This window comes from Malaclemys terrapin, chromosome 3 (assembly GCF_027887155.1).
Source record: "Malaclemys terrapin pileata isolate rMalTer1 chromosome 3, rMalTer1.hap1, whole genome shotgun sequence".
Taxonomy (NCBI): Eukaryota; Metazoa; Chordata; order Testudines; family Emydidae; genus Malaclemys; species Malaclemys terrapin.
This window is the reverse complement of record NC_071507.1, coordinates 37464160-37484942: the sequence shown is the minus strand read 5'-3', so window position 1 is coordinate 37484942 and position 20783 is coordinate 37464160. Positions and strand designations below refer to the sequence as shown.

At 42.6% G+C, this 20783-nt stretch overlaps 1 protein-coding gene across 2 annotated transcripts in view; it reads right to left on the bottom strand.

The window, feature by feature from the left end:
- The window catches only part of THADA (THADA armadillo repeat containing), a 327070-nt gene that overhangs the window by 53916 nt on the left and 252371 nt on the right, over positions 1-20783 (bottom strand). For both annotated transcript variants that reach the window (XM_054024500.1, XM_054024499.1), the window contains one exon: positions 15680-15765. In XM_054024500.1, coding sequence (XP_053880475.1) covers positions 15680-15765 — 86 coding nt within the window. The remainder of the gene's footprint in view (positions 1-15679; positions 15766-20783) is intronic.

The following is a 20783-nucleotide window of genomic DNA, read 5'->3' as shown; positions in this document are numbered from 1 at the left end:
AATGAAAAACACCAATTCCATAAAATATCTTGGGAAGGCTCCATGAAGTCACGGACATATTAGCATCTCCCACAGCAATGCTGGTAGGTGTTTTCCCTCTCACTTGTGATCTACTCACATCTAGCCAGCCAGGAAGTGAAGAATCCCTTATTCATTTGAAACTGCAGAGGGAAATAAGGATGGCAGAATGGAATTAACAGAGCTAGTCAACATTATTAGAACTGGTTAGGACCCTGGATTTACAACTAAACAGAAACACATCAGCTACAGCAGCACACTGTCCCCTACCATCACTGTATCAGTACTAATTTGGAAGGAAGAATAGCACCTGCTGAATCACCAGTAGCACTTCCTGAAGCATTCAGGTGTTCCTTGGATAGCTCCCATTCAAGTTGTTTTCTAGTCACTTCCTGCTTTGTTTATAAGATCACACAGATTTAAAGCAACAAAGAGTCCTGTGGCACCTTATAGACTAACAGACATATTGGAGCATAAGCTTTCGTGGGTGAATACCCACTTCGTCACCCATGAAAGCTTATGCTCCAATATGTCTGTTAGTCTATAAGGTGGCACAGGACTCTTTGTTGCTTTTTACAGATTCAGACTAACACGGCTACCCCTCTGATACTTGACAGATTTAAAGCTCAGGATTAAAGCTCAAGGTGGTGTGGCAATAAAGACAGAAAGAATGATTATGGTTTGCATAATGAGAGCTCAAAAATAGTACATGTTTACACCACCCTGCCCTATGAAGCCTTCCAAAACCATAGAAATACCTAAATACTGTTAGTAACAGCATTTGAATGCTTTTAAAGGAGGAAAGGGCAACTCCTTAGGAAGTGTGGAATGATACATTATGTGGTTATGTCAGAATCAGGAGCCACTATGAAATAGCCTTCAGTGAATATTGAGCCCATCATTTCAAATGGGTGAAATACAAAAACTTGTTAAATAGCTCCAGCTGTCAGCCCCCGAAAACCAGACATATGGTAACAACTCCCCCATACCCTGCAACCCTCACTTCTACGCTGCTGCTGGCAGAGGCTCTGGCTTTAGAGCTGGGTGCCTGGCCAGCATCCTTCCTCTCTAGCTGCCCAGCTCTGAAGGCAGTGCCCCTGCCAGCAGCAGGGCAGAAGTGAGGGTGGCAATCCCATGACCCACTTGCAGTAGCCTTGTGACCCTCCCACTCTGCTCGCTTTTTGGTTCAGGACCCTCACAGTTACAACACCATGACATTTCAGATGTAAACATCTGATAACGTGAAATTGACCAAAATGAATCATTAATTTGGTGGGGCCCTAATTATAAGGAGGTATAGAGTGAGTCTTTTCTGAAAGCTAACAACACACTGGTGATTTATATCATTGTGAAATGTATTTATTAACACTGTATGAGGAAATATACCATTATACCACACTAAAAAATAATCTATTTGAAAGACTTCCTTCAGGTCCACCAGTTATCAGCTCTTTGGGAACTCATGCAGGTCTTAACAGTGATAGTAGTTAAAGTCTCTAGGAACTTCTCTGTACCCATTCCTAAATGTCATCTTGATTTGAGCATCACTGGTTGGGTGTCTCATTGAAAGATGCAGTGGACTCTGAGCATGCTCCAGACTTGTGTGTTCTTAGTGGTTTTATTCCCTACACAAAAGATATAGGGGAACAGGAGCTCACAGAACAGTAGCATCATTGTCTATCTATATCTACAGTTACTCAGGCTCTGGGTCTTCTAGCCTTGTCTATGCAGAACTCCAGAGATTTATTCTTGCCCTTTGGAATCAGTCTAAGGATTGAATATCTCCATGTATGATCCATTGTCTGCTGTGATAGACCATTAGAAATATCACAAGTCCCCTAGTTACACCAATCCCCAGAGTCTTGACAATAGATGCAAGAATTCTAGGTAGAGGAGCAAACTCAGGGAAGATGTTCAAGGTCCAAAAATCTACGCAGCATACATCTCTTGGAAGAGATAGATGCCTATCTGTAAAATGATGACAATATAATTGGGACAAATTATGCTATTTGCATACATCATCCATCAAGGATGGGAAACAAATTCAAGTCTAAATGTAGAAACAACTCAGACACTTTCCTGGACAGAGTGTCCCCTAGCCTCGCTCCACGTGGAACATAGTAAGGGATCTCTGAGATGGAAGACTGGCTAATTAGCCAACCATTTAACAACTTAGTGGTCACAGATATTCCAGTCTATATCATAGCTGGGAATGGATGGCCTACCTCACTCTTGGTCAACTATGCCTTTCCTCCACCACCACTGCTGAGAGTAGAAGGAAAGAGGAATGTGGAACTGCCCTCAGTTTTACCAGGTCCAAACTCCATGCTCTCCTTAGTCAGTTCTGAAACACTACCACATGGAGGGTTCCCACAGCCACAACAGAGTGTGGCTTGGTGGTAGTTGCACCAAAAAGTGGCAAGAGTGGGGCTAGGTACCTGGTCTACTCTGAATGTGGATGCAAGACCTGGTGGCTTCTCTTCTCTCTACTGAAGGCCGGCTGCAGGCTCAGGCAGCCCTCATAGTATTGATTATGTGTGGGTCACATTTTCAAGCTTTTCTTTACAACCATAAGAACAACAAACAATTTTTTTTAAATGAAAGCTTAGATCCTGACATCACATGACCCAGGAAGTTGTTTTTTTTTTGGGGGGGGGGGTTCGGTCAGGAGGCGCTGGGGTGGGTTGTTTTTGTTTTGGCGGCCGGGGGGGGGGGGGGGGATTCAGCAGCGGCGCTCTGGGGGGGGGGGTGGCGGCGCGGCGGGGCGCTCCGCGGGTGGAGGGAGGGGTATGTTCAGCAGCGCTCTGCGGGGGGCTAGGGGGTTCGGCGGGGGGGGGTTCAGCGGCGCTCCACGGGAGGTGTGTGTGGCGGTGGGAGGGTTCAGCAGCGTGGCGCTCCACGGGGGGTGTTCGGCTGTGCTCTGCGGGGGTTGGGGGGGTTTGGCAGTGCTCTGCGTGGGGCTGGCGTGTTCGGCGGCGCTCCGCAGGGGGCTGGAGGGTTCGGCGGTGCAACGCTCCGCGCGGGGGGGGGAGGGTGGCAGCGCGGTGCTGAGGGGGTGTGTTATGGCAGCGCTATGGATGGCGGCACTCTTTTTTTTGCTTGGGGTGGCAAAAAAGTTAGAGCCAGCCCTGATGGCGATGTCTTCACTGTATAGTTAACTCAAGCATATAAAACTTGAGTTAACTCCTCTTGAAGTTAGCCTAGCTCGATTGAGAGCAGCCACACTGTAAAATATCACTCCAGATGTACAGTGATTGGCTCTGCAGCTGATAAATTGTGCTAACTTGAGTTGTAACCTGTACCCCCTGCACCACCATACTTGAGTTCAGAATGTGTATGTATCGATGGGACTCAAGTTAGAGGCAAGACTCGAGTTATAAATCACGTTAACTCTGCAGTGAAGACAAGCCCTGTGCACATTGAAATTAATGTTTAAAACTTAGTGTATTATACTTTAATACAGATACTTCTGTTGCTCTATCTAGTCTACTGTCTGATTTTTTTCACCTTTTGGAGGAAGCTGTCTACTCCCAAATAATAATCTCCTATGATAATTTCATGTTCAAAGTTCACACACACAAAATGTGACCAGGCCCCCTCAGAGGTCCAGAGAGGCCCAGGCCTCTTCCAGCTTTTGAGGCCCTAGCCATAATAAAAATAAAAAATGACGACATGGTTTTATCTTGTGCCATCAGAACTGATATATTTTTATTAATATTTATGAACATTTTAACTCTTTAATATGACAAAATCTATATCAGTTAACAAAATAATTATGTCTTTTACCAAATCACATCTCTTATTTGACAAGTTTCAGAGTAACAGCCGTGTTAGTCTGTATCCGCAAAAAGAAGAACAGGAGTACTTGTGGCACCTTAGAGACTAACAAATTTATTAGAGCATAAGCTTTCGTGGACTACAGCCCACTTGATATGCATCCGAAGAAGTGGGCTGTAGTCCACGAAAGCTTATGCTCTAATAAATTTGTTAGTCTCTAAGGTGCCACAAGTACTCCTGTTCATCTCTTATTTGCTTAAATTTGTATCTCTAAGCTGAGAGTGTGTGTCACATTTTGGTCCGATAGAGATGCGCTTAAAAACAAGTTGCGAAATTTATCAAATGCCAAAAAATTAACAAGTGTCTAAATTTGAGGCCCCCTTTGAGCTTGAGGCCCAGGCCAAATGGCCCTTCTGGCCCCCCCTTCTGATTGGCCCTGAATGTGACTTCTCTGTTCAACAACCAGAAGTGTCTCCACTTACTCTCACCTATCCCCTTGGGGGTGGAGAGCTGCTTTCCACTCTTCTCCACCCGCTACTTCCTAACTAGCCAAAGAATAGGCACCTGCACTCTTACGTTTTCTCTCCATGTTCCCCCCGTATCCTCTCCTCCACCTTCTCCAACATTAACTGGTCTCCCACATATCCTTTCAGAGTCCCCTATCCATCACATTCTTCCTGTCATGCCACATTCCCCTGCAGCCCCCTCAAGTCTTCTTGTTGCCCCCCCACAATTCCCTGCAACTGCTCTGAGTCTGTCTCCTATCCCCACTCCTCTAAGCCCAGTCTGCCTCCTGCCCCCCGACTTTCCATTGCACCCTCCTCAGTCTGCTTCCTGTCCCAACACATATTTCCTTGTACTCTTCCCTTGTTCTGCCTCTTGCTTCTTACAAATTCCTGATTCCTCACAGTTCCCTGTCCAATTCCCTAACACTACTCTGACTAGCATTCTCCTGCTCCCTGACCCTCATATGGTGACTAAGGTGCCACCATTGTCCCTGATGGCAGTTGGTGTCAGCCCTATTTGAAGCAGTGGGAGATGGCAATAATTTTTGCTGGGAGCAGCCTTTGTTTCATTTGCAAAGGTGAGAGAGACATGGTAGCCATCTTGTTGGAAGGCAACATGTGGCTTCATTCATTTTGACAATAATGAGGGATGCTGGCCATTTTGGATGAGGGAAAAACTTCATAAGATTGAAGGCAGAAATCAGCAATTCACAAGAATCTTTTAAAAAATCTAAATATTGTGAGACTTGTGATAAAACTGCAAGAGCTGGCATCAATGGTGCCCCCCTTTCTGATGCTTTGTCCCTCAGTTCTCTATGTGTAAAATGGGACTAAATATTTCCTTTCCTCATTGGGCTGTTTAGTAATGTTTGTGAGGTGCAATGATAAATGATGATGAGGCCCATAAATACCTAATTAGGCAAGTAGCCAGGTGAGACAGATTTTTCAAATTCTATGTATGTGTAGGGAAAAATCATCTTTTTGCCTATAATACCAATCTTTTCCAGGACAAGGAGCTAATTTTATTAAACCAGAATATTGGGTAATCCAACCAAATTTCATGTTGATTTGCCTAACTGAAAGTTAGTGGGAGTAGACTATCTAAAAGTCCGCACATTCTAAAAATATGTTTTAAATCTTTAGTCAAAAGAATGGCATTGACCTTGTGCCACATTAAGTGCATCTGCATCCACAGTTTACATAATTTATGACATAATGAACAGATAGAAATTGTTTTCAATTTGTTCAGCTGGAATTTATTAAATTTAACCTAATTAGACCAAATAATCAAAGCAGGCATTTGTAAGCTGCCAATGGTCTCGCCCTTCTTCCCCCTCCCCCCCCCCCGTAATAATTGTTTGGCCACATTTCTTAGAGATTTAGGTAAAGAAAGTTAAAATCTCATTAAAATAACTGACCTTATATTTATTCCTGTCACGTTAATTATTCAAGTTGTAAGTAGTATAAAGTACTTTTAACTATTTTTCCTGGATTTTACCATTTTACCATTATTAATTTCTAAGTTAGCCTGTGGGAAAGGTTACTTTACTTAGCATTTAGCTTCCTTTTAAGAGCAAGTTGTATAAAATGAAAACACCCACATTCTCAGCCTTAGAATTATATATAATATCCGCGAGCTTATCATTGAGACAAACTGTTTTGGAGATTCCAACTTCATTTTCACAAACCAGCCTGTAAAACGTTTGGAGTTTTGATAATATATGGAAGCTAAAAAAAATGTATTACATTTGGCAGGCACTTAGGACAAGTACTATGCATTCTAATTAGCAAAGAAAAACACAAATATATTTGACAAAGATAACACCACTGTAAAATATTTGTTCTAAGGATAGCATGGCCATGTGGTGTAAAACAAAAATAAAACGCCAGACAACTTTACTGATTGCCTGGTTTTTGTGTCTCACATTTCAGATGCATTATATTCTTGCAGTTGTACCTATTGATAAATATGATCCCTTAAAGATACCTCAAAATAAGACAGAACTGCCCAGTCTGTTAGTTTATTTACTACAGTGCATCATGGGACTGAGAATGCTAATTGGGTACCACTCTGCACAATGCTTGTGAAACCTACAACACTTGATATAAGGAATAAAATGCTAAAAGTTGGCATGCAAGTCAAAATGTAGTTTTTCAACTTCAATAAAATGACTTTACCCAGATTACTGACCTGCTACGTTTTAGCATCAAAAGGAGCTGTTGACATAGGGTACAATTGTCAAAACACTCAGCATTAGTCTAACTTTACTCCCATTGACGTTAATAAAAGCAGAGTTAGGCAAATGCTCAGCACTTCTGAAAATCCCACTCAAACTGTCAAAAATCAAAACATGGACATGAAATTCTAATGGCTTTATTCCGTTAGGTTCACACCTTTGAGATCATACTCATGGTTTTCTCTCTCCTACTGAAGCAACAGTATTTTTGAAAAAGGTATATAATGCTAGGCCTTGGCTATACTTACCAGCTAGTTCGACGGCTGGAAATCGAAGTTCTGGGTTCGACTTATCGCGTCTAGTCTGGACGCGATAAGTCGAACCCGGAAGTGCTTGCCGTCGACTGCGGTACTCCAGCTCGGCGAGAGGAGTACCGCGGAGTCGACGGGGGAGCCTGCCTGCCGCGTGTGGACCAAGGTAAGTTCGAACTAAGGTACTTCGACTTCAGCTACGTTATTCACGTAGCTGAAGTTGCGTACCTTAGTTCGAATTAGGGGGGGTAGTGTAGACCAAGCCCTACAGTACTTCTGAAGTCAAAAGGAGTTGCCTATGCATATCTGAGGACAGCATTGGGCCCGAGGAGGCTGGCAGTACATGCGTAGTAGAAAAAAGTGTCTATTAAGGACTTATACACAGACATTACTTTCTCTGGTAGCTTTGACTGGTTTCCTTGTCTTCTTTATTTATATATTCTTATTTGATTTATGGGCAGAACAGTATGTTAAATAAACAAATATCTGCTTTTGCACACTATTCTGTGCAAACTCTGCCATTTACTCTTACAGATCATATTATAATTATATGTATTATAATATATATATATTTGCTTTTTATGAATGGACAAGAGCTATTGGACTGTAGCAAGGGCAACTCACTGAATAGCACAAATAAAGGGACGTATGCCTGGGGAGGGAAGGTTGTGTCTTGGAGGGTTTCCCATCTGTTATAGGGAGGATGTATGCCGTGTTGTAGCTGTCTCGTAGCCTTGTCCATCCCAGTATGTTAGACACACAAGGTGGGTGAGGTAATATACTTTATTAGACCCACTTCTGTTGGTGACAGAGACAAGCTTTTGAGCTTACACAGAGCTCTTCTTCAGAAGCTTGTCTCTCTCACCAACACAAGTGGGTCCAATAAAAGATACCACCTCACCCACCTTGTCTGTCTAATAGGGAGGATGAACAGCCCAGGTCTGATACTGCTGTTGTCACTGCTGCAGATCCACTGCAGCAGGAGCTCTTGTCTCATTGTGAAGTTTCAGACAACTGGGTATAAGTAAGTAGGAAGGGCTCTGCTGGGTGCCAAAAGCCTACTGTAGCGGGGTGGTCACCTGCTCCTGCCTTAAAAGGCTTAAAACAGCCCAGGGAGAGGGCTGTGGCAGGGAAGGAAAAGAGGGGCTGATTGGGGAAAGCAGTCTCAGAGGGAGGCCACGCCCCAATCAGGCCAAGGCTGGCTTAATGAGGCCCCAGCTGGCCCTTATAAGAGGGCTGGGGCCAGAAGCCAGAGACAGACTCTCTCTAGCTTTGAGAGGGAGGGACCTGGCTGCAGGGAGTTGAGAGAAGGTACCTGGACTGGCACAGGGCTGGGGGAAGGCCAAGGGAGCTGGGGAGTTCTGGCCTGGAAATCCTCCAGGCTGCGTCCTAGTGGAAGGCCAATTAGGTACTGGGGTTGCAGGGGGCAGCCTATGGGTAGGCAGGGTCAGCAGGTCCAAAAACCCCTTGCCTATGATGAGTGGCTTTTACACTGCAGTCTGCCCCAGTAAGCGGGGGCTAGATGGTGACTGGCAGTAGCCCACAACCGAGGCAAGGTGGGGATAGAGAGTTGGAGGTTCCTCTGGGTGGGGAGACCCTGAGACTGCGGGGGTATTGCCAGGAGGCAGCACCCCAAGACAAGGGGCACCAGGTCCTGGGAGGGACACGGGGCCTGCGGCAGCGGGACACCAGCCTGCAGAGGGCACTCCGGAGGTGGAAACGCTAATTCCCTGAGACGAGCAGCAGGAGGCGCCGCAGCAGAGAGTCGTGCACCACGACACCTACCAATCAGATGGAGCTACCTGCCACTAAGGAATTAGAGAGCAGCAGCCCGGAATCCAGATGAGTGTGCTCTTTAGAGAAATCTGGTAATAAAAAATATTGCACCAAAACAGATGGATAGTCCATCCAGTCTTGTACACTGTTTCTGGCAAAGGCCAATGCTGAATGCTTCAGAGAAGGGTGTATAATCTCAAAACGTAATTGTGCAATAGTACAACATGAGCAGGAGTTCTTCCTGACTTCAGCTGGTGTTTCAGCTGGATTCTGTTGCATTCCCATGGAAATTCTGGAGCAGTTTCAGATAAATAATATTTTTTTCCCAATCACTCTTATTTGTCAGTCAATCTTCTATTTAGCCATAAAATGTAGATCTACTCTGAACAGACCCTCTCATTGCCTGCATTCAGACTCTTGCTTGCCTCAGGGACACAAGTCTCGACTACATTTTATTCCTTTTAGAACCTGAAAGTCTACTCTCCCATTACTGTATTAGTTCTACGCTTTGGGATATTATTGAAAATACAAGTAATAATACCATGCAAAATAAGTAGAGTTAATGCAACACTAAAGTTGACAATCAAGCATTCAAAATTCAGGAAATGCTGACTGAGGCCAGGTCCTCACTTAAAAGTTTGCCAGCATAGCTATGTCAGTTAGGACTGTGGAAAAATCATTCCCCAATCAACAAACCTACGCCAGCAAAAGCCAGTGTAGATGAAGTTATACCAGCAAGAAAGTCCTTTTGCCAAGATGGCTTATTATGTTTGGGAAAATTCTATTAGGAAATTCAGCCAGTATAGTTTACCACTATATCAAGTATCAGAGGGGTAGCCGTGTTAGTCTGAATCTGTAAAAAGCAACAGAGGGTCCTGTGGCACCTTTGAGACTAACAGAAGTACTGGGAGCATAAGCTTTCGTGGGTCAGAACCTCACTTCTTCAGATCCTGGACGCCCCATCATCTTGGGCATTGGCACTCTCACTGAAGGACTGTCTGGATATGTGGACTCCCTACTCAGACCCTACGCCACCAGCACTCCCAGCTATCTCCGTGACACCACAGATTTCCTGAGAAAACTACAATGCATTGGTGACCTCCCAGAAAACACCATCCTAGCCACCATGGATGTAGAGGCTCTCTACACAAACATCCCACATACAGATGGAATACAAGCTGTCAGGAACAGTATCCCTGATGATGACACAGCACAACTTATTGCTGAGCTCTGTGACTTTATCCTCACGCACAATTATTTCAAATTTGGTGACAATATATACCTCCAGACCAGTGGCACCGCTATGGGCACCCGCATGGCCCCACAATATGCCAACATTTTTATGGCTGACCTGGAACAACGCTTCCTCAGCTCTCGTCCACTCATGCCCCTTCTCTACCTACGCTATATTGATGACATCTTCATCATCTGGACCCATGGGAAGGAGGCCCTGGAAGAATTCCACCATGCTTTCAACAGCTTCCACCCCACCATCAACCTCAGCCTGGACCAATCTACACGGGAGGTCCACTTCCTGGACACCACCGTACAAATAAGCGATGGCCACATTAACACCACCCTATACCGAAAACCCACCGACCGCTACGCCTACCTTCATGCCTCCAGCTTCCACCCCGGTCACACCACACGATCCATCGTCTACAGCCAAGCACTGAGGTACAATCGCATCTGCTCCAACCCCTCAGACAGAGACCAACACCTACAAGATCTTCACCAAGCATTCTCAAAACTACGATACCCACACAAGGAAATAAAGAAACAAATCAACAGAGCCAGACGTGTACCCAGAAGACTCCTGCTACAAGACAGGCCCAGAAGAGAAACCAACAGAACTCCACTGGCCATCACCTACAGTCCTCAGCTTAAACCTCTCCAACGCATCATCAGTGATCTACAACCCATCCTGGACAATGATCCCTCACTTTCACAGACCTTGGGAGGCAGGCCAGTCCTCGCCCACAGACAACCTGCCAACCTTAAGCATATTCTCACCAGCAACCACGCATCGCACCATAACAACTCTAACTCAGGAACCAACCCATGCAACAAACCTCGATGCCAACTCTGCCCACATATCTACACCAGCAACACCATCACTGGACCTAACCAGATCAGCTACAACATCACCGGCTCATTCACCTGCACGTCCACCAATGTTATATATGCCATCATATGCCAGCAATGCCCCTCTGCTATGTACATTGGCCAAACTGGACAGTCACTACGCAAGAGGATAAATGGACACAAGTCAGATATCAGGAATGGCAATATACAAAAACCTGTAGGAGAACACTTCAACCTCCCTGGCCACACAATAGCAGATGTTAAGGTAGCCATCTTACAGCAAAAAAACTTCAGGACCAGACTCCAAAGAGAAACTGCTGAGCTTCAGTTCATCTGCAAATTTGACACCATCAGATCAGGATTAAACAAAGACTGTGAATAGCTATCCAACTACAGAAACAGTTTCTCCTCCCTTGGTGTTCACACCTCAACTGCTAGCAGAGCACCTCACCCTCCCTGATTGAACTAACCTCGTTATCTCCACACTGATATATACCTGCCTCTGGAGATTTCCATTACTTGCATCTGAAGAAGTGAGGTTCTGACCCACGAAAGCTTATGCTCCCAGTACTTCTGTTAGTCTCAAAGGTGCCACAGGACCCTCTGTTGCTTTTTACCACTATAGTTAATCAGTCTCAGTGGCAATGAAAAAAATCAAGCAATGTCAAGATTGCATGTATCAGACTAACTTCTTATGAGTTTGCATAGTGAAATGACCACTCTTTTCTGCCTCCCTCCTTCAACTCAAATCAGTTTCCTCTTTACTTTCCACTACCTTTTACTAATAAGCTACCTGACTCTCTGAATTACCTATCACCAATAATTCCCTGACTCCCCATCTCCCTAATCTCTTGTGTTGTCCACTGTAGTGCTGTTCTATTTGGAGGGAGAGAACTTGGCTATTCTCCAGCAGGATACACTTGTTACAAGTTACACATTTTAAAGTTCCCAGGCTTCCCCAAGTCAGAGGAGCTCCAGAATGCATAGTCCTCCCTCATTAAATTGGAAAAACCCTGGAACATGCCAGATTTGAAGACTGTGGCCAACACAGTCCATTGGATGGTTAAAATAGACATAATGGTTTAAGGTATGCAGTACTATAAATGTGTTAGGTATTATTACCACCACTGAAGATGGGAACCAGCTCAGCAAAGAAGCTAAACCAGATGAAACCTTAAAATGGATTTCAACAAAGGCAGAAGAGGTCTTTTTAGAGCTACAGAGAAAGTGCTGTATATCTGAATGATATAAAAAGTTTGGATTTGAACCAGTTTCCACCTTGTTTCAACTGTAGTTATAACCTATAAGAAAAGCGAAAGGTAAAACATTTCTTGAAAATTTACATTATCTTTGGGTCATGTGGCGTCTCAGGAGTCTTAGCGTTGAGATCCAAAAGCACACCAGAAGCTAGCTCTAAGCATCAAAACTTTGCATACTGCTTGAGGAGCATAAGGGCTTTCATACTGGGAAACAAATGAACAGTGGCCAGATATGCTTTAAGAAGCTGACTACTCTGATATTTGTTGTTACACATTCCAAATGAGTTTTTTGTGTGTACAAACAGTAGAGACTAAACTATGCAAACTTATGATGCAAGTCTCTAATTTTAATAAAGGTTTCTGAGGACGTGCATTCTGCAACACTCATGACCAAAGCAGTAAGGCAGAATATCTAGCCTTTTTAAGACAGATAAATACTTCTGGACCTTATCTCAACATATATTTTTTGGGGTTATAATCAATTATTACTTGAGCAAGATAGTTTTAGTCTCCACCACTGCTGCCTCTCCTCCCTTTCCTGCATCTTAAATTGCTTTGAATTTGTGTAGCAAATTCCACATGGTCTAAACTGGACTTTAACAGAGAGGTATTATTTATTGAAGACAACAAATCATTGACAGAAAGTAAATGTAAAATAGGAAAAGACTAGGCATGGTTGTACTCTGAAAATGTCTTTGTAATTGTAACCCCTTTGACAGGCACAATCAATTAGAAGTGGTCTGATTTTAACCAGTTGCAGACTCATTACACTGCATTCCAGTTTGTGTTGATGAAAATCAGTTTCAGTCTGTGGCCTGGAACTCATATACAGCACTTCCTGGGGCCTCTTATATAAACACACTAAGAAACAGTTTTATTTGGACTTGTCCATCCCCCTTTTATTTTACTGAAACAACTTTACAAATCAGGAATAAAATAGAACAGTTGTGGCCCATAACCAGAAACACACTCATTGGAGAAAGATGTTTAAACTATGAAGAATGTAAAACTTCAAATTGCAATTATTGCTTACAGTATTTAAGTATAAGACTTGAGACAACACTGCTTAGGCTACAGATTCTCTTTAATATATTATTAGGACACTTCTAGTTGTATATAATATAAAAGAGTGCTCTTTCAGTCAATAAAGGCTACTTTATTTGAATGCATTTTCATAGAAAATGTACTGAAGTAATGTAGTATTTTGAAATTATCATATGTGAACACGAATTTTAATGACTTTCCCAGTGGAGTACATATGAACAAAGATAAATATGTATATACAATGTTTAGGATCAAATATTTTCCCACAGCACAAAGCCCAAGTTGCAGGAGCTGCGAATAGGGAATGAAATCCTCTAACCCCCAGACATGGAGTGGAGACCCAGCCATTAGTATAGCCACAGCAATGCAAGAGTCTCTGTAATGAATCTGCTCCTCAAAAGATCAGGGTTGGAAGGGAACAGATGAATTGACAGATGTGGACAGGTCAACAAAGACCTCTGATCTATATGCAGCAGTGTCAAAAAGCAGACAAGACATTAGGATGCATAAGGGATGAGATGGAAATTGATAAAAAATATGACAATGCCACTATATAAAACAATGAGATGCCCTCACCTGGAATACTGTATTTAATTCTGATCACTCAGTTTTAAAAAGGATTAGTGCAGAATTACAAGGGGCTCAGAAGCAGGCGACACGAATGATTAGGGGTTGGAAAAATTCTCATATGAAGAGAGATAGAAAAGACTGGCATTGTTCACCTTAGAAAGGACACAAATAGGAGGAAACATGATAAAAATATATAAAATAATAGAAAAGCGATTTAAACCCTCGTGTTTCAGGGCACAAGTCAAACTCGAATTATTGTGGATAGGAGGAAATTTTCCCTGGGGGCAGGTTATACTAAAACTACTTTCTGGAACATTTCTTGTACCTTCCTTTGAAGCATCAGATACTGACCACTGTTTGTGACAGGAGACCAGATTAGATGCAGCACTGGTCTAATCCAGGATGGCAATTTCAATGTTCCCACATAGGATCTACGTAGTCGTGGAGCCACTAAGCCTGCACCCCCATGGCATGGTGCAGGAACAACCTCCTTGTTGCACAGGATATATGTACCCTTTGCATTGACCTCTGCCTCCTATCGTCCTCCCATGAAGTAGAATCCACCTGTTCCCTTGCCTAACAGGTCTTCTGCACGTATGCCCCTTTGGGGGCTATTTTCTACATCCCCACTGCTATTACTTCATATATTTTGGTTTGGTTAAGACCACATTCCCCACAGCTTCTCTTTTTGCTTAATCCTTCAGTAAAAGCATACATTTGGATTCAGCATCAGGCTATGCTGGATTTAATGTTGCCCAGAGCTGTGGGTCCCTGGTGGTGGAAAGCTCATTGCGGGGATGGGGATATAAAGCAGTACCAGATAATTGCAGCTCTTGCTCTGCCTGGGAGCTTGAGCTTGCCAGTTTTGCCCCAAAACTTGAGTGGTGCTAGCCAAGTAGTCTGACTGGCAGCGCTCCTATATAAGTTAAATCTATTCTTGCTTTGCAGAAACCCCTCAGCAAGAAAATGTGTGAAACATTTAACAAGCGAAATGTATTTAATTCTGAGAGTGTCTCCCTCCAGAAGAGACCCTTTTTAAAATAAAGGATTTGTCTCAATCAGCTAAATGCCGCATTAAAATTAAACCACAAAAACACTTAAGTTATGGGTTTGAATTAAACCAACAAAACTGTTCTTAACTCACCTTGCTGTGCCAGTGGCTAAGGGCAGGATAATAATAAAGCACCATGCTGAAGAACTGTGCAATACGTGGACACAGTAAGCTAATTATAGCTGCACAGAATTTATCCTTCCTCCAGTCACACTCCAGAGGCCTGGCCTTCTAATCGTGCCTTCACTTTACTTCATCATTTATTGTGCTTTGTATGACCATAATAATAAATAATAATAATAATAATATATTGAGATATATCTATCTCATAGAACTGGAAGGGACCCTGAAAGGTCATTGAGTCCAGCCCCCTGCCTTCACTAGCAGGACCAAGTACTGATTTTGCCCCAGATTCCTAAGTGACCCCCTCAAGGATTGAACTCAAAACCCTGGGTTTAGCAGGCCAATGCTCAAACCACTGAGCTATCCCTCCCCCCTTAAGTAAATAACATGCTAAGCAACAATTTAATGCCATTAATAGTTGTGATTGATCCTTCATCCAAGAACTTCCCATTGATGGTGTAAACAATCAAACCGCTGAATCTTTGGAGGTGTGAATTTCTGTAAAACTTCTCACCCTACTGCAGAAATGATTCCTATCAAGTTTTCCATACTCCCATAGAACTTACCCATTTTTTCCAGGGTGGATTGGAGACACTATTCCATCTCTGAAATTTTGCACTAATAAAACAGAACTACTTAGAAAGCTTGAGCTACACAAGGGATCAGAGTTTGACTTTTAAGCTTTTGACTAGCAGGAACTAGGAATGCTGCAAAGGCAGCACCTTTAACCCCTGGCGGGAAGGAAACCTCCTTCTCTTCAGCACCCCCTGCAAGGACTGGTTCTCACAGATACCAATGGGTCGTGAGTTTCTCCTCATCTAGACTCCTACACAAAGTGTCCAGATTTTCAAAAGTGCTCAGCACCCAGCAGCTCCCACTGGTCTAACTAGTGCATCTATTCCCCCTAACCCTCACCCAGGGTTAATACAGCACTGAAATTTCCTGCAGCTGATTTAGAAGTTGTATATTATAGTTGACTTGCCTTTTCTTCTAGATTTCCCAAGGTGATCACTCAGCACAACAAGGACATCAAGATATGCAGCTCTGGTCACGAAACAAGGATTTTGCCTAGAAAACAAATTGTTGACAGAAAGTAAATTCCTTATAAAATTCCCGCTCTGCTCAGACAGACACTGAAATTTTAACATAGAATCACAGAGCCAGAAGGGACCTTTGAGAAGTCATCAAGTCCAGCCCCTATGTTGTGGCAGGACTAAGGCCTGGTCTACACTGGGAGGAGGGGGAAATCGATCTAGATCGACTTACCGTGGTGTCTTCACCATGGTGAGTCGACTGCTGCCGCTCCCCCATCAACTCTGCCTGAGCCTCTCGCCCAGCTGGAGTACAGGAGTCGATGGGAGAGCGCTCGGGGATCGATTTATCACGTCTAGACTAGACACGATAAATCAATCCCCCCTGGATCGATCGCTGCCTGCGGATCCGGCCGGTAGTGAAGACATATCCCAAGTAAACCTAGATCATCCCTGACAGGTGTCCGTCCAACCTGTTTAAAAACCTTCCAATGATGGGGATTCCACAACCTCCCTTAGAAGCTTATTCCAAAGCTTAACCATCCTTATAATTGGAAAGTTTTTTCTAATATCTAACATAAATGTCCCTTGACACAGGTTAAGCCCATTTCTTCTTGTCCTACATTCAGTGGACATGCAGAACAATTGATCACAGTCCTCTTTAATAATATCCCTTAACATATTTGAAGACTATTAGCAGGGCCCCCCTATAGTCTTCTTTTATCAAGGCTAAACATGCCCAATTTTTCTTAACCTTTCCTCATAGATCAGGTTTTCAACAAAAATTATGAAAGGTGTGGATCTCCTCTGGACTCTGCAATTTGTCCCCATCTTTCCTAAAATGTAGTGTGTAGAATTGTACACTCCTAGTAATACACTCCAGAATAATAGCTTTTTCACAGCTGCATCACATTTTTGACTCTCATTCAATTTGTGATGCACTATAACTCCCAGATCCTTTTCAGCAGTACTGCCACGTACCCCGTTATTACCCATTTTGTAGGTGTAGGGATCTGATTTTTCATTCCTAAGTGAAGTGCTTTGCACTTGTCCTTACTGAATTTCATCTTGTTGAATTCACACTAATTCTCCAATTTGTCAAGGTCCTTTTGAATTCTAATCCTGTCCTCCAAAGTGCTTGCAAACCTTCCCATCTTCATGTTGTCTGCAAATGTTATAAGCATACTCTCCACTCCATTATCAAAGTCATTACTGCAAATATTGACTGACCCCAGTAAGATCCTACTAGATACGCGCTACTAGTTTGACAGCAAACTACTGATAACTACTCTTTGAGTATAGTCCTTCAACCAGTTGTGAACCCACCTTATAGTATTTTCATCTAGACTGTATTTCCCTAGGTTGCTTATGAGAATGTCCTGTGGGAATGTCTCAAAAGCCTAACTAAAAGAAAGATTACATCACATCTACTGCTTCCCTCCATCCACTAGGCTAGTAACCCTGTCAAAGAAGGAAACTAAGTTGATTTGACATGATTTATTCTTGACAAATCCATTATGGCTATTACTTATAACCCTCAATTGCTTACAAACTGATTGTTTAATAATTTGTTCCAGTATCTTCCCAGCTATCAAAGTTAGGCTAACACTGATCTTTAATTTCCCAGATCCTCTTTGATCCCCTTTTAAAATACAGGTACTAAGTTTGCCCTTCTCCAGTCTTCTGTGACCTCACCTGTCCTCCAGATGGTCTCAAAGATAATTGCTAAGGGTTCTGAAATTGCTTCAGCTAATTTCTTAAGTACCCTGGTGAAGACTGAGGTGTTTTGTTTCAGCCTTCTGGATGTCATTAGTTATTAATTCTCCTTCTCTGGTAAGAGGACCTACACTTCCCTTCATTTTTCTCTTGCTTCTCATGTATTTAAAGAACCTTCTCTTACTGACTTTTATGACCCTTGCTAGGTGTAACTCATTTTGTGCCTCAGTCTTTCTAATTTTGTCCCTACATGCTGTTGCTACTTCTTTTGAACTCCTCCTTAGCAAATTGTCCATGTATCCATTTTTCATAGGATTCCTTTTTGATTTTCAGGTCATTAAAGAGCTCTTAATGAAGCCATACTGGCATCTTACTATTCTTCCTGTCTTTCCTTTGCATCAGGATAGTTTGCAGTTGTTACTGTATTACATAAAGAAACTAGATGAGTCAAAAACTGGAACATCTTACATTTATTGTGTCTAATTAGTACAGATCTATTGTTTGTACTAGACCGCATATGCAAAAGAATAGGTCAATGACCCAGAGATTTACATTCTGACTGAGTGATAGCCCTTCTAATGGAATAAAAAATGTCTCCTCCCATTATGTTCCCATCAGCAATAAATGTCTTATTACACACTTCTATATTATTTTAAAGTAGCTTATTTGGGAGAGTCAGATCACATAAGTGTCTCATCACTATGTCAATTGACAAATCTGCTTATTTTGTTATTGTTAATGTATTTAATTAACTAAAAGAACAAAAACAAGAGTCTAGATTTCTTCTTCCCCCCAACCCCCCAAAATCTTTTCCCTTTGAGTATATCAAGGGAAGTCTCCATCACAAATTAACTGCTTCATCTTTTGTTAGGCACAGCTACATTTCTGCTTTGGTTTAGAACATGTTATAATGAGTTTCTGAATTCAGAGTCTCTGTTTTGTGCACCCAAAATTTAATTTTGGGGGTTTCAGTTGTATAGCATCAGTCAACTGTAAACCACTTTCTGCTACACTTGATCAAACCACAAGTAATTAAAATCACTGGATAATATGAAAGTTAATTCAGGCATATTACAAAGGATGAATATAGGCAAACAACACAGGAATGCAGGGGCAAGATTAGAAAGGCAAAGGCACAAAATGAGCTCAAACTAGCTACAGGAATAAAGGGAAACAAGAAGACTTTTTATCAATACATTAGAAGCAAGAGGAAGACCAAAGACAGGGTAGGCCCACTGCTTAGTGAAGAGGGAGAAACAGTAACAGGAAACTTGGAAATGGCAGAGATGCTTAATGACTTCTTTGTTTCGGTCTTCACCGAGAAGTCTGAAGGAATGCCTAACATAGTGAATGCTAATGGGAAGGGGGTAGGTTTAGCAGATAAAATAAAAAAAGAACAAGTTAAAAATCACTTAGAAAAGTTAGATGCCTGCAAGTCACCAGGGCCTGATGAAATGCATCCTAGAATACTCAAGGAGCTAATAGAGGAGGTATCTTAGCCTCTATTATCTTTGGAAAATCATGGGAGACGGGAGAGATTCCAGAAGACTGGAAAAGGGCAAATATAGTGCCCATCTATAAAAAGAGAAATAAAAACAACCCAGGAAACTACAGACCAGTTAGTTTAACTTCTGTGCCAGGGAAGATGATGGAGTAAGTAATTAAGGAAATCATCTGCAAACACTTGGAAGGTGGTAAGGTGATAGGGAACAGCAAGCATGGATTTGTAAAGAACAAATCATGTCAAACCAATCTGATAGCTTTCTTAGATAGGATAACAAGTCTTGTGGATAAGGGTGAAGCTGTGGATGTGGTATACCTAGACTTTAGTAAGGCATTTGATACGGTCTCGCATGATATTCTTATTGATAAACTAGGCAAATACAATTTAGATGGGGCTACTATAAGGTGGGTGCATAACTGGCTGGATAACCGTACTCAGAGAGTTGTTATTAATGGTTCCCAATCCTGCTGGAAAGGCATAACGAGTGGGGTTCCGCAGGGGTCTGTTTTGGGACCGGCTCTGTTCAATATCTTCATTAACGACTTAGATATTGGCATAGAAAGTACGCTTATTAAGTTTGCGGATGATACCAAACTGGGAGGGATTGCAACTACTTTGGAGGACAGGGTCATAATTCAAAATGATCTGGACAAACTGGAGAAATGGTCTGAGTTAAACAGGATGAAGTTTAACAAAGACAAATGCAAAGTGCTCCACTTAGGAAGAAAAAAATCAGTTTCACACATACAGAATGGGAAGAAACTGTCTAGGAAGGAGTATGTCAGAAAGGGATCTAGGGGTTATTGTGGACCACAAGCTAAATATGAGTCAACAGTGTGATGCTGTTGCAAAAAAAGCAAACATGATTCTGGGATGTATTAACAGGTGTGTTGTGAGCAAGACACAAGAAGTCATTCTTCTGCTCTACTCTGCTCTGGTTAGGCCTCAGCTGGAGTATTGTGTCCAGTTCTGGGCACCGCATTTCAAGAAAGATGTGGAGAAACTGGAGAGGGTCCAGAGAAGAGCAACAAGAATGATTAAAGGTCTTGAGAACATGACCTATGAAGGAAGGCTGAAAGAATTGGGTTTGTTTAAAGAACAGGAGTACTTGTGGCACCTTAGAGACTAACAAATTTATTAGAGCATAAGCTTTCGTGGACTACAGCCCACTTCTTCGGATGCATATAGACAGTTTGATAAGAAGTGTGAGAATACTTACAAGGGGAGATAGATCACATTGGTAGATGTGCAGGTGAACGAGCCCCTGATGGTATGGCTGATGTGATTAGGTCCTATGATGATGACACTTGAATAGATATGTGGACAGAGTTGGCATCGGGCTTTGTTACAAGTATAGGTTCCTGGGTCAGTGGTTTTGTTCAGTGGTTTTGTACCAATGTGATATATGCCATCATGTGCCAGCAATGCCCCTCTGCCATGTACATTGGCCAAACCGGACAGTCTCTACGCAAAAGAATTAACGGACACAAATCTGACAGCAGGAATCATAATACTCAAAAACCAGTGGGAGAACACTTTAACCTGTCTGGTCATTCAATGTCAGACCTGCGGGTGGCTATCTTACAACAGAAAAACTTCAAAAACAGACTCCAAGGAGAGACTGCTGAGCTGGAATTGATATGCAAACTAGACACAATCAACTCAGGATTGAATAAGGACTGGGAATGGCTGAGCCATTACAAACATTGAATCTATCTCCCCTTGTAAGTATTCTCACACTTCTTATCAAACTGTCTGTACTGGGCTATCTTGATTATCACTTCAAAAGTTTTTTTTTTCTCTTACTTAATTGGCCTCTCAGAGTTGGTAAGACA